Raw genomic sequence first — 13,558 nt, forward strand, 5'->3', positions numbered from 1 at the left:
AGGGAGCCAGGGGTATGGAGCCATGGGTAAGTAGCCAGGGATAAGGAGCCAGGGATAAGGAGCCAGGGGTATGGAGCCATGGGTAAGTAGCCAGGGATAAGGAGCCAGGGATAAGGAGCCAGGGATAAGGAGCCAGGGATAAGGAGCCAGGGGTAAGGAGCCAGGGGTAAGGAGCTGGTGAAAAGTTGAACACAAAAAGTTGCGACCAGTGGGACTAATGCTAATGATTCACTGTGAACTCAGTGGAAAAAACACACACTGCCATCTCAGAAGGGCCACACCACCACACACACACGAACACAAAAACAAACAAGCCACTCCTCCAAATAGGAGTCGGAATTTATAATAAACTCCAAGTCATTCTGTGCGTGTGCATGCTTGTCACACACCCAAGGCAAACAAACACACTACATGCACACGGCCAGGGAGTCTTACCTTTTGCCACAGAGTTTCTCTGGATGCCAGGGAGGAGCAGGCCGCTACGAACCAACAGTTCCCCAGCTGGCCCTGGAGGAGGTCATGAGCACTGATACCATTCACAAACAACTTGGGGTTATCACACAGCTCCTATAGAGGAGAGACAACATGGGGTTATCACACAGCTCATATAGAGGAGAGACAACATGGGGTTATCACACAGCTCCTATAGAGGAGAGACAACATGGGGTTATCACACAGCTCCTATAGAGGAGAGACAACATGGGGTTATCACACAGCTCCTATAGAGGAGAGACAACATGGGGTTATCACACAGCTCCTATAGAGGAGAGACAACATGGGGTTATCACACAGCTCCTATAGAGGAGAGACAACATGGGGTTATCACACAGCTCCTATAGAGGAGACAACATGGGGTTATCACACAGCTCCTATAGAGGAGAGACAACATGGGGTTATCACACAGCTCCTATAGAGGAGAGACAACATGGGGTTATCACACAGCTCCTATAGAGGAGAGACAACATGGGGTTATCACACAGCTCCTATAGAGGAGAGACAACATGGGGTTATCACACAGCTCCTATAGAGGAGAGACAACATGGGGTTATCACACAGCTCCTATAGAGGAGAGACAACATGGGGTTATCACACAGCTCCTATAGAGGAGAGACAACATGGGGTTATCACACAGCTCCTATAGAGGAGAGACAACATGGGGTTATCACACAGCTCCTATAGAGGAGAGACAACATGGGGTTATCACACAGCTCCTATAGAGGAGAGACAACATGGGGTTATCACACAGCTCCTATAGAGGAGAGACAACATGGGGTTATCACACAGCTCCTATAGAGGAGAGACAACATGGGGTTATCACACAGCTCCTATAGAGGAGAGACAACATGGGGTTATCACACAGCTCCTATAGAGGAGAGACAACATGGGGTTATCACACAGCTCCTATAGAGGAGAGACAACATGGGGTTATCACACAGCTCCTATAGAGGAGACAACATGGGGTTATCACACAGCTCATATAGAGGAGAGACAACATGGGGTTATCACACAGCTCTTATGGAGGAGAGACAACATGGGGTTATCACACAGCTCCTATAGAGGAGAGACAACATGGGGTTATCACACAGCTCCTATAGAGGAGAGACAACATGGGGTTATCACACAGCTCCTATAGAGGAGAGACAACATGGGGTTATCACACAGCTCATATAGAGGAGAGACAACATGGGGTTATCACACCGCTCCTATAGAGGAGAGACAACATGGGGTTATCACACAGCTCCTATAGAGGAGAGACAACATGGGGTTATCACACAGCTCCTATAGAGGAGAGACAACATGGGGTTATCACACAGCTCATATAGAGGAGAGACAACATGGGGTTATCACACAGCTCCTATAGAGGAGAGACAACATGGGGTTATCACACAGCTCCTATAGAGGAGAGACAACATGGGGTTATCACACAGCTCCTATAGAGGAGACAACATGGGGTTATCACACAGCTCATATAGAGGAGAGACAACATGGGGTTATCACACAGCTCCTATAGAGGAGACAACATGGGGTTATCACACAGCTCATATAGAGGAGAGACAACATGGGGTTATCACACAGCTCCTATAGAGGAGAGACAACATGGGGTTATCACACAGCTCCTATAGAGGAGACAACATGGGGTTATCACACTGCTCATATAGAGGAGAGACAACATAGGGTTAAAGCTAGATTTACAATACTAAGGAATGTCTCATGTGAATTTGAGTTCAGTGCAGTCTGACTACGTACATTTGTATCAAACTGTACATTTAAATGAAATGATAAAGGGAGGAGGGGACAACATGGGATTAACACACAGAGGGGAGGGTGGGAGAGAGAGAAGAAGAGAGCGAAAGAGGGGGGGTGCAAACAAGAGAAACTATACAGGATATTAGGCTAACCACCACTTTCCCCAATTAAAATTCTATTCTAAATCAACAGTCAAAAGAACAAGATTCGGAGATGCATCTGAGTAGAAGCCAAGAGAACCATTAGTGATAAAGTGATAAAGATCTCTTCCTCTCCTCCGTCCATCCATCCATCACTCTATCCTTGTTAATTAATGGCACTCAGAGACTGTTTTATGTGGCTGTGCTGCTCTCTCTGAGCTGACCACTAATGGCAGGCTGGGGTGGAGGGAGGGAGGGTTTCCCAACAGTCTGGTGCGTCTCAACTTGCACCCTATATAGTGCGCAAACTACAACCAGGGCCCAAATGGGAACATAGGTGATACTTGGGACCTCTAGAACCACAGATCATTAAGTCCCTTTTCCGCCCGCTCCATCCCTCAGCCCCAGCAGAGAGCAGCCTCTCTAGGCAACGTGTGGTAGGACATAGGGCAGGGCGATATGGCCAAAATATCATATAACAGTATTTATTTTTTGGACTGTATTTGATGTTTTTGAATAATAAAAGTTGTACATTTGCTTTATGAGTAGTGAGTGATCCTATGGTGCTTTATGAGTAGTGAGTGATCCTAGGGTGCTTTATGAGTAGTGAGTGATCCTAGGGTGCTTTATGAGTAGTGAGTGATAACACATATATTCTAAGTGATTTCAACGAGTCTTTCTCCATTCTGATTGTTTTATACTGTTCAATTGAATCAATAATAATTTTCTGCATTTTCATCCATTTCCGGCACTCATTTGAGATCATTTCCACACTGCGACGCAGGGCTGCACGATATGGGCAAACAATCTTGTCACACCCTGGCCTTAGTTATCTTTGTTTTCATTATTATTTTAGTTAGGTCAGGGTGTGACATGGGGATGTATGTGTTTTGGTTTGTCTAGGGGTTTGTACGTTTAATGGGGCAGTGTCTTGTCTAGGTGTTTGTATGTCTATGGCTGCCTAGATTGGTTCCCAATTAGAGACAGCTGTGGTTGATTGTCTCTGATTGAGAGCCATATTTAAGGCAGCCATAGGCATTTGGGTTTTGTGGGTAATTGTCTATGTTCTATGTTGCATGTGTGCACTTAGTTCAGTTTAGCGTCACGATCGTTTGTCTTTGTTCATTTTGTAAGTGTTTGTTTTTTCCTTCATTAAAAGAAGATGTATTTTTCACGCGCTGCGCCTTGGTCCTCTCTCTCTCACGAAGACGATCATGACATATCTAGACCTTATTTTTTACCAAATGTTGCAATTGCGAATTGACTTGCGATTTACAGCGAAACACTTGGGTGAACTGTTGGAATCATGGAAATAATGATTATTCTAATTCTATAGTTAGAATATAATAGTGGGAACTTTGAATACAGTGTTGTTTGACATGAAAACAAATGAAAATGCCAGGAAGGTGTTGTTATTAGTGTGACGGGCTAGGAGCCAAAGTGTTGATAAGTGTTTCCTAGGGGACCCTATAATCTTTAGCTACATTGAATGTTTTCTCTTAGCTAGCTAAAATTCTTGCTTTGCGTATTCCTCTTTGATTTAGAAGATACCAGTGATGGTGTAGACCTAATCACAATGTATTATCAGGCTGTATAGCTAATTATGTTTGCTCTGACTCAGTACAGTATTTATTGGCTAGCTAGTGATTTGCATTAGCGGCTAACAAGATTTAGGCCCAACTTGCTAAGAAAATGCAAACTAGCTGTTGGCAGATGTAAGACACACAAACTAATAGTGTAATTATAGAACGCTAGTTGATTTATAATAAGAAGCAAAGTGAAAACATCATCGTTGTCATCAACATTGTTGCATGTGCTGCATTGACCATGCAGACTGAACGCAAGTGTCTCGTGGTTGAGGAACAAGAAATGTGCTCCTTGAGTGACAGAGGGCGGGGCTAGGTCTGTGTGGAAAGTGGCATGGAGAGAGAGAGAGAAAAGATCGGAGAGATATGACTCAAGTAGCAAAGTAAACCATAAAAATGGACGGTACACCAGGCGTATCACATTTAACAAACAAAACATTCAAATACCGTTATAGAAGGTAAAGTAAAAACCCAAACCCGTCCGTGCATCAATACCGGTATATCGTAAAATACGGTACACTGCCCAGCCCTAGAAGGACAGTACCAGGCTGGGGTGGTGATGTAGGCCGTGGAGCAGGACCAGGAGGAGGGAGAAGAGAAGCAGGCCTGACCACACGAAACTACTCTTTGGGACTGTACTAGACACTACTATAACTAGAGGTTCACAGGGGGATCAGAGGTCTTGTGAAAGACATTGGTACACTCCCAAAGTAGATCAGTAAGTCTAACACACTGTAGGGTGGCTCTTTTCTCAACCCTTTCCATGGTTCGCTGCTCTAACCACACACCGCCACACCCTACCCGCGCTTTCTCTGAGCCAGGGGGCCCTCCTGAGGAATCTCACTGGGTGAGAAGTAACCTCTTGCCTTGGGCTTGATCAGCTGCTGTGTTGGAGCAAGGCTGGAGGACAAACAGGAATATAATAGATATATTATCTATGAGTAATACCTTTACACCACGGCTTTATTTTCTGGTCCAACCAGTCCTGCTGTTACACCCTCCCTTACCTGGACAATTATACTGTAACCATAGCTGTAGAATAATAGCAGAGTATAAAGAAAGTAGAACATATCATGGGAGCGGCATGTACTGTAACAGATGAATATCTGAACAGTAGACACACACGGATGTGAAGCAGAACAGACAGAAGGTACTGTAGGTAGTCACCAGAGTGTTGCTGTTTGTTTTATTACTCTCCCACTGGACGGACTGCTCTCTCTCTCTCTCTCTCGCTCCCTTCTCCTGTGTTCAGACCGTCAACGCTGCGTTAGCTCCTGATACAGCTCAGTGCTGCGCAACCAGGATGTGTGTGTGTGTGTGTTGCAATAGTGTTTCCATCTATCAGCAGTGATAACATACTGGTCACCTGATATTAACTAGTACCTCTCCTACTGGTCACCTGATATTAACTAGTACCTCTCCTACTGGTCACCTGATATTAACTAGTACCTCTCCTACTGGTCACCTGATATTAACTAGTACCTCTCCTACTGGTCACCTGATATTAACTAGTACCTGTCCTACTGGTCACCTGATATTAACTAGTACCTCTCCTACTGGTCACCTGATATTAACTAGTACCTCTCCTACTGGTCACCTGATATTAACTAGTACCTGTCCTACTGGTCACCTGATATTAACTAGAACCTCTCCTACTGGTCACCTGATATTAACTAGTACCTGTCCTACTGGTCACCTGATATTAACTAGTATCTGTCCTACTGGTCACCTGATATTAACTAGTACCTGTCCTACTGGTCACCTGATATTAATGTGCCCACACACCGTTTGAAGGGCTCATAGAGAGGAACATTTCTTACATTTCATCCTCTATTCCTTCTCTGACCCCCCCCACTATCTCTGAAAATCCGTGAGATGATAAACAAACTCTCAGTCGGATGCTTATTCAAACACCTTAACTCTAGGGCAGGCACAATTACTGTATAACCGTGTAACCGACAGTTATGGATGAAGACAGTCATGAAAATAGAATTACCATACAAATAAAATAATGAACCGCTCACTGTAGACGGGATGGCCGGGCAATCGTGCGGTTGAGTCCATTTCTGCGATAACATGGACTCTTCAAAACTGTGATTTTCAAACACTAGGAGAATCGCGGTGATGTGGGGAACAAGAAAATACCCTCCCTCTGGTTAGAAACTCTTTGTTTTGAACATCACTGTTTTTGACTTTTAATCGTACCCTGTGGTGACAGATCTTCTCTGTTTACCCACAGATCATAGAAACACACTGGTTTCACATCATGTGACACTGGTTTGGTGCTGAAGAGGAGGAATATGAGGTTGAAAAGTGGCGGAATTGCCCTTTAACTCCCCCCCCCCCCACACACACACACACACCACCCTCCCGTCAGTGTGTGGTACCTTAGGTCTCTTCCAGGTGATGGTTCCTATGCTGTTGGTCTTGTAGAACAGAGACTGGTCCGTAGCCGGAAACACAGAGTCTTCAAACAGGACCCGACGCTGCTGGCACTGCTTACGCAGGGAGGAGTAGCCCTGGCCTTCAAATGGCACCACCATCACCCTGCTGGAACACACACACATACACTGTCACACACACAACAGCAAAACACTGGTTCTCATACGACACAACCATCTCCCTGGAACACACACAGTTACAGACAAACAAGTCCAAACAGTGTAAACAATTATATTTTCAGGAAGGAAAAACACTGTGTAAACTTAAACGACTAATACCAGACAAAGCATGTAGAAATTATAACAGACCTATAACGTTATATTTATATAAATAAGAGAGAACTAACAGTCCCCTACATTAAAGCAAGATAATCAGGGAGAATTAAAAACAATGAATTTAGCAGCATTGATTTGGCTATTATGTTTGAACAAAAGAATGCTGAATTAGTCATGGGAAAATGCAAAGAATGGCTGGATATTAGCTTCAAACTGCAACATTTTCTCTCAGCTCCATGACAAAATTACAGCGCCAAGATGGGGGCACGCGCGCCCATTCCCACGCCGACCACCTAAGCCACTTTTGATCCAGAAAAAAAAATGATATTGGTAATGGTAGCACAGGAGGTTGGTGGCACCTTAATTGGGGAGGACGGGCTCATGGTCATGGCTGTAGGAGAATGTTATCAAATAAACTAAACATGGTTTCCATGTGTTTGGTGCCATTTCATTCGCTCCGTTCAGGCCATTATTATGAGCCGTCCTCCTCTCAGCAGCCTGTGAATGGTAGTTACCGTAGCTTAAAGGCCATATTTTTCTGGTGGGGAGTCTATCAGATTTATGCCCAGAAGAGGGCAAACAAGAGAAGGGTGTATGTGTGTGTGTGTATGTGTGTGTGGTGTGTGAGAGTGACAGAGACCCATTATCTACATTCTACATTGACTCCTCCCATTGAAAGTAGAGAAAAAGAACCACCGTTGTTCAATGATATCCTCTTTTTCAACACACACAGCATGTCACACCATGACAACATAAGACTCCAGTCACATGACACATACACACAACAGACACCCTAGTTTACCAATGGATCACTGGGAGTAACCAGCTCCAACTTTACAGTCTGAAGTTTTTTACCATTGAGTCTGTCTGCTAAACACACAAATTGCTGCTGTTCACTGGTCAGACAGTCAGCAGGACTCTCTTGTAGTCATGGAAAGGCTTATGGGATGTAGCCAGGCAGTGTAATCATGTTAGTGTTTGACAACCCTGTTAGAGACAGAACACACACACAGAGTTTACCATAGACAAGGAGAGGGGTGAAGGGAGTGGTCGGTTTACAACAGCTAGAAGTACTTATACACTGAACAAACATATAAACGCAACATGTAAAGTGTTGGTCCCATGTTTCATGAGCTGAAATAAAATGTGTTTACATCCCTCTAAGTGAGCATTTCTCAGTTGCCAAGATAATCCATCCACCTGACAGGTGTGGCATATCAAGAAGCTGATTAAACAGCATGATCATTACACAGGTGCAGTTTTGTCACACAACACAACAGATGTCTCAAGTTTGAGGGAGCTTGCAATTGGCATGCTGACTGCAGGAATGTCCAGCAGAGCTGTTGTCAGAGAATCTTATGTTCATTTCTCTACCATAAGCGGCCTCAAACGTAGTTTTAGAGAATTTGGCAGTACGTCAAACCGGCATCACAACCGTAGAATACGTGTAACTATGCCTGACCAGGACCTCCACATTCAGTAAAATCTTTGAAAATGTTGCATGTTGGGTTAATATTTTTGTTCAGTATAAACTACTTGTTTGGATAACCTTAATTATTATTATGTATAGAATTGTATTGTTATTTTTTTTAAACTTTTTATGTGATGCACACTGCAGAGACCACCGGAAGAAGAATTATCACAGTCAATTATTGTAAAAAGTTTGTTTCTGTGTCAATTAATGCCATAAGCAATGGGTTTGCCAACTGGTGATTTGACACAAAAATAAAATGTAATTAATTCATTCCCTACAGCACATATGTCAGAGTCAAGGCCCGCGGGCCACATCCGGCCCGCGAGAAGGTTTTTTACGGCCCCTGGGATGATCTTGATTTATTATTAGAACCGGCCCGCAGACCGCAGCAAGCCGGCAGCCCGCAGATCTTTTACACGCACCAATACTACATTTCCCACAATGCAACGGTGACGCACCGAGCAGTAGGCTGCTTCATTTCAATATTTATTGGCACAGCAGTCGTCAGCATCACAGTAAAATTAACTTTCAGATACCCATCAAAAATGGCAAAACGGAAGGTGGACACTGAGAACCGGGGGTTTCAAACAAGGTGGGAGTCAGAGTATATGTTCACGGAGGTAGCTGGAAAACCTGTGTGTCTTCTGTGTGGAGAAAGTGTGGCGGTACTGAAAGAGTATAATCTGAGACGACATTATGAAACGAAACACGCGGACAAAAACAAGAATATGGACATGGAACAAAGGCTACAAAAGGCAGAGGAATTAAAACGAGGCCTCAAATCTCGACAGGCTCTGTTCAAAAAAGCCAAATCACAAGGCCAGGCTGCTGTCAAGGCCAGTTTTATTTTGGCAGAAGAGATCGCTAAATCAGCCCGGCCATTTACGGAGGGGGATTTCATCAAAAACTGCATGATTAAAGTTTGTGACGAAGTTTGCCCAGAAAAAAGGCAACTCTTTTTAAATGTGAGTCTGAGCAGAAACACCATTGCCGAGAGAGTAGACCAGTTGTCCATCAATCTAAAAGAGCAGCTTGTGAAAAAGGGAAAAGATTTCATTGCATATTCCTTGGCTGTGGATGAGAGCACCGACATTTCTGACATTGCCCAGTTGTCAATTTTCATCCGCGGAGTGGACTCCAGCCTAAGCGTGACAGAGGAGTTTTTGGCTTTACGTCCTATGCATGGCACAACTACGGGGCATGATTTGTATGAAGAGGTGTCAAGATGTGTAAATGAGATGGAGCTGCCTTGGGAAAAACTCGTGGGTTTGACAACCGACGGAGCACCTGCGATGTGTGGACACAGGAGCGGACTGGTGGCGAAGATACGGGAAAAGATGCAAGAGGAAAACGCGACAGGTGAGCTGACAGCTTATCATTGTATCATACACCAGGAAGCGTTGTGCGGTAAAGCCTTGAAAATGGAGCATGTAATGAGCATCATCACGCGCACAGTTAACTTTATCAGAGCCAAAGGTTTGAATCACCGCCAGTTCAAGGCATTTCTGACGGAGTTAGAAACGGAGCATGGTGATTTGCCTTATCACACAGAGGTGCGATGGCTAAGCCAGGGAAAGGTGCTTCAAAGATGTTTCGAGCTTCGTGAGGAGATTTGTCTGTTCTTGGACAGCAAAGGGAAAGACACAACACAACTCCGAGACGAAATGTTTCTGTGTGAAATGGCTTTTCTGTGTGACATTACGAGTCATCTGAATGCAATGAACTTGCAGCTGCAGGGTCGGGATCATGTCATCTCTGATATGTACAGTACAGTGAAGGCATTTAAAACCAAACTGACTCTGTGGGAGACGCAGATGCGGAAAGAAAATTTGAGCCACTTTCCCAGCTGCCAGACCATGAAAGAGAAGCTCTCTACCAGTGCGTTCCCGAGCGCACAGTTGGCTGATAAAATAGGTATGCTTGCCGCTGACTTTCGACGCCGATTTGCTGACTTTGAAGCACAAAAAAGCAGGTTGGAACTGCTCGGTAACCCATTTGCTGTTGACGTGGAAAGCTCACCACCAAACCTCCAAATGGAGTTGATTGACCTCCAATGCAATGATGCACTGAGGGCAAAATATGCGGCAGTGGGTGCTGCGGAGTTCGCCCGTTTCCTCCCCGACACAATGCCCCAGCTGCGCATCCAGGCTGCTCAAACGTTGTCTATGTTTGGCAGCACATACCTGTGTGAACAACTGTTTTCTTTGATGAACCTGAACAAAACATCACACAGAAGTCGACTTACTGCTGAACACCTCCACTCAATTCTGAGGATTTCCTCAGCTCAGAGCCTTACCCCGAACATTGATGAACTTGTGGAAAAGATGGGACACCACCAAGTATCACCCTCAACCTCAAACAAGTGAACATTACTGTGCAATCACATATTTAGAGTTTTTACTCAGTTCAAGTTTAAAAGTTAAAGTTTAATATTTGTTTTCACTGCATGTTACTTCTCCTTAAACAAAGCGTTGTTTTTGATTAATAGATTTTTGCACTTTATTTTATTGTATTTCAATCCAATTATATTTTAAAAATATTTCAGTTGAGTGGATGATAGAAAATTGCTATTATTGTTTTTTTCTTTGAAGTAAATTTAGCCCACTTTTGCTAAAATAGAAAATATAGGCTACTGATGGTGCCTTGAATACCGGTTTCTTTCATTTAATGTTCATGTTATGGGGATTTTTATATAAAGGAAATGTGTCTTTTGTGTCTGTTGAAAGATTACTGACAGAGCCATAAGAAAATATTGCTTTATTTATCTGATCATATTGGAATATATTTGTTAGGTTTTCAGTAGGTTCAATTAGGTTCACTAGACTATATGCGTCATTTAAAAATTTTTCAATGTACATTCGAACAGTCCGGCCCTCGGCTTGTAGCTAAATTTTTTATTTGGCCCTCCGTCCATTTGACTTTGACACCCCTGCCCTACAGGAATACTATATGCAGTTCAGTCAACCTCCGCTAATGGTTGGACTTAGTCTACTGGAGGTCTAGATGGAGCTATCACGGTACTACCTACAACTATATATTCCTTGCAGATCTGAGGGAGTAGGAACTAAGGAAGGGGACTAGAGGTATAAATGGAATGTGGCCAGCCTAGCTGTGGTTTCTGTCTAGGAAGGGGACTATTGGGTTCTGTCCTGACAAGAAACATTGTCATCTCCACATGTCAAAATCCCTACTACTACAGAGGTCCCCTCCATATTCATCTCTATCGCTCTCATTCTCTTTCACGCACACTTCATCTCGTTTGTTTTAATTCTGTCTCACTTTCCTTTCTTTCCTTCTCCATACTACCCTTCGTTCTATCCCACACTCATCATGTATCTCTCACTCTTTGTACAGAGCATTTGGAAAGTATTCAGACCCCTTGACATAACATTTTATTACAGCCTTATTCCAAATGTATTCAATTGTTGTTGTTTTTCCCCCTCAATCTACACCCAATACCCGATAATGACAAAACAAAAACAGGTTTATAATTGTTGTTGTTTTTTAAAGTGACATATCACATCTACATAAGTATTCAGACCCTTTACCAAGTACTTTGTTGAAATACCTTTGACAGAGATTACAGCCTCAAGTCTTCTTGGGTATGAGGCTACAAGCTTGGCACACCTGTATTTGGTGAGTTTCTCACATTCTTCTCTGCAGGTCCTCTCAAGCTCTGTCAGGTTGGACGGGGAGCGTCGCTGCACAGCTAATTTCAGGTTTCTCCAGAGATGTGCGATCGGGTTCAAGTCCGGGCTCTGGCTGAGCCACTCAAGGACATTCAGAGATTGTCCTGAAGCCACTCCTGTGTTTGTCTTGGCTGTGATTAGGGTCATTGTCCTGTTGGAAGGTGAACCTTCGCCCCAGTCTGAGGTCCTGAGCGCTCTGGAGCAGGTTTTCATCCAAGGATCTCTCTGTACTTTACTCCATTCATCTTTCCCTTGATCCTGACTAGTCTCCCAGTCCCTGCCGCTGAAAAACATCTCCACAGTATGATGCTGCCACCACCATGCTTCACCGTAGGGATGGTGCCAGGTTTCCTCCAGACATGACGCTTGGCATTCAGGCCAAAGAGTTCAATCTTGGTTTCATCAGACCAGAGAATCTTGTTTATCATGGTCTGAGAGTCCTTTAGGCAGTGGTGTAAAGTACTTACAGCACCAGTCAAAGGTTTGGACACACACTCATTCAAGAGTTTTTCTTTATTTTGACTATTTTCTACATTGTAGAATAATAGTGAAGACTTTAAAACTATGAATTAACACATATGGAATCATGTATTAACAAAAAGTGTTAATAAACAAATCAAAATATATTTGCCTTGACAGCTTTGCACACTTTTATTTATTTAATTTAACTAGGCAAGTCAGTTAAGAACAAATTCTTATTTACAATGACGGCCTAACCTGTACGACACTGGGCCAAGTGTGGGCTGCCCTATGGGACTCCCAATCACGGCTGGTTTTGATGCAGCCTGGAATCGAACCAGGGTCTGTAGTGACCTCTGCGCCACTCAGGAGCCCAGGCTGTATTGTTGTCTCGACCTTCTTGCCCTTTGTGATGTTGTCTGTGCCCAATAATGTTTGTACCCTGTTTTGTGCTGCTACCATGTGCTGCTGCCATGTTGTGTTGCTACCATGCTGTGTTGTCATGTGTTGCTGCCATGCTATGTTGTTGTCCTAGGTCTCTCTTTATGTAGTGTTGTCTCTCTAGTCGTGATGTGTGTTTTGTCCTATGTTTTTATTTTATTCAATTTTAATCCCAACACCCATCCCCGCCAGGCCGTCATTGTAAATAAGAATTTGTTCTTAACTGACTTGCCTAGTTAAATAAATAAAAAATAATGGAGCGAGCATCACATTAGTCTGTAACAATCTGCTAGCTACTCTAACCACAACACCAACCCAATGTTAGCGGAAGGTGTGACTGGCATGGTGTGAGGGTTTCTTCAGGCATAACACCGAAAGACATGGTACAGACTGAAATGGCAGAGACAAACTATACTGCAACCGTCTTTTTGTTCACAGTTTAGTCCCCATTTACCATACTCAAGAGTATAGGACTGCACTGAATAGTTGAGTCCTAAATGACTCATCAGGCTTTAGAACTTCTACTGAGGAGAAACGAGGTGGGGATGGAGAGAGAAAGTCAGGATTCATAACAGACCTCCACAGCCTGGGGCAAAGGTAGTAGCTCTGCTCAGTAAGTCTAAACACATTTTACAGACTGCAGCTGCTGGGGGAAAGAACGTGTATATTCTGCTCTCCAGCGACTAAACTAAGCATATCAACCACACCCACAATTAGATAGTAGACTATTGAACTGAACTAACGTCAAAACGTGTTTTATACTTGCTGAAGACACAGCAGTTGGTAGCCAAGTAAAACTCAACTC

General features: G+C 43.7%; 1 protein-coding gene across 1 annotated transcript in view; it reads right to left on the reverse strand.

The window, feature by feature from the left end:
- LOC129822239 (calpain-5-like) overlaps positions 1-13,558 on the reverse strand; it is a 32,517-nt gene that overhangs the window by 18,194 nt on the left and 765 nt on the right. The window contains exons 2-3 of the mRNA XM_055880343.1: positions 6,361-6,523; positions 436-567 (exon numbers count right to left, since the gene is read on the reverse strand). Of these exons, the coding sequence (XP_055736318.1) occupies positions 436-567; positions 6,361-6,516 (288 nt within the window). The 5' untranslated portion in view covers positions 6,517-6,523. The remainder of the gene's footprint in view (positions 1-435; positions 568-6,360; positions 6,524-13,558) is intronic.

Source organism: Salvelinus fontinalis, chromosome 24 (assembly GCF_029448725.1).
Source record: "Salvelinus fontinalis isolate EN_2023a chromosome 24, ASM2944872v1, whole genome shotgun sequence".
Classification (NCBI taxonomy): Eukaryota; Metazoa; Chordata; class Actinopteri; order Salmoniformes; family Salmonidae; genus Salvelinus; species Salvelinus fontinalis.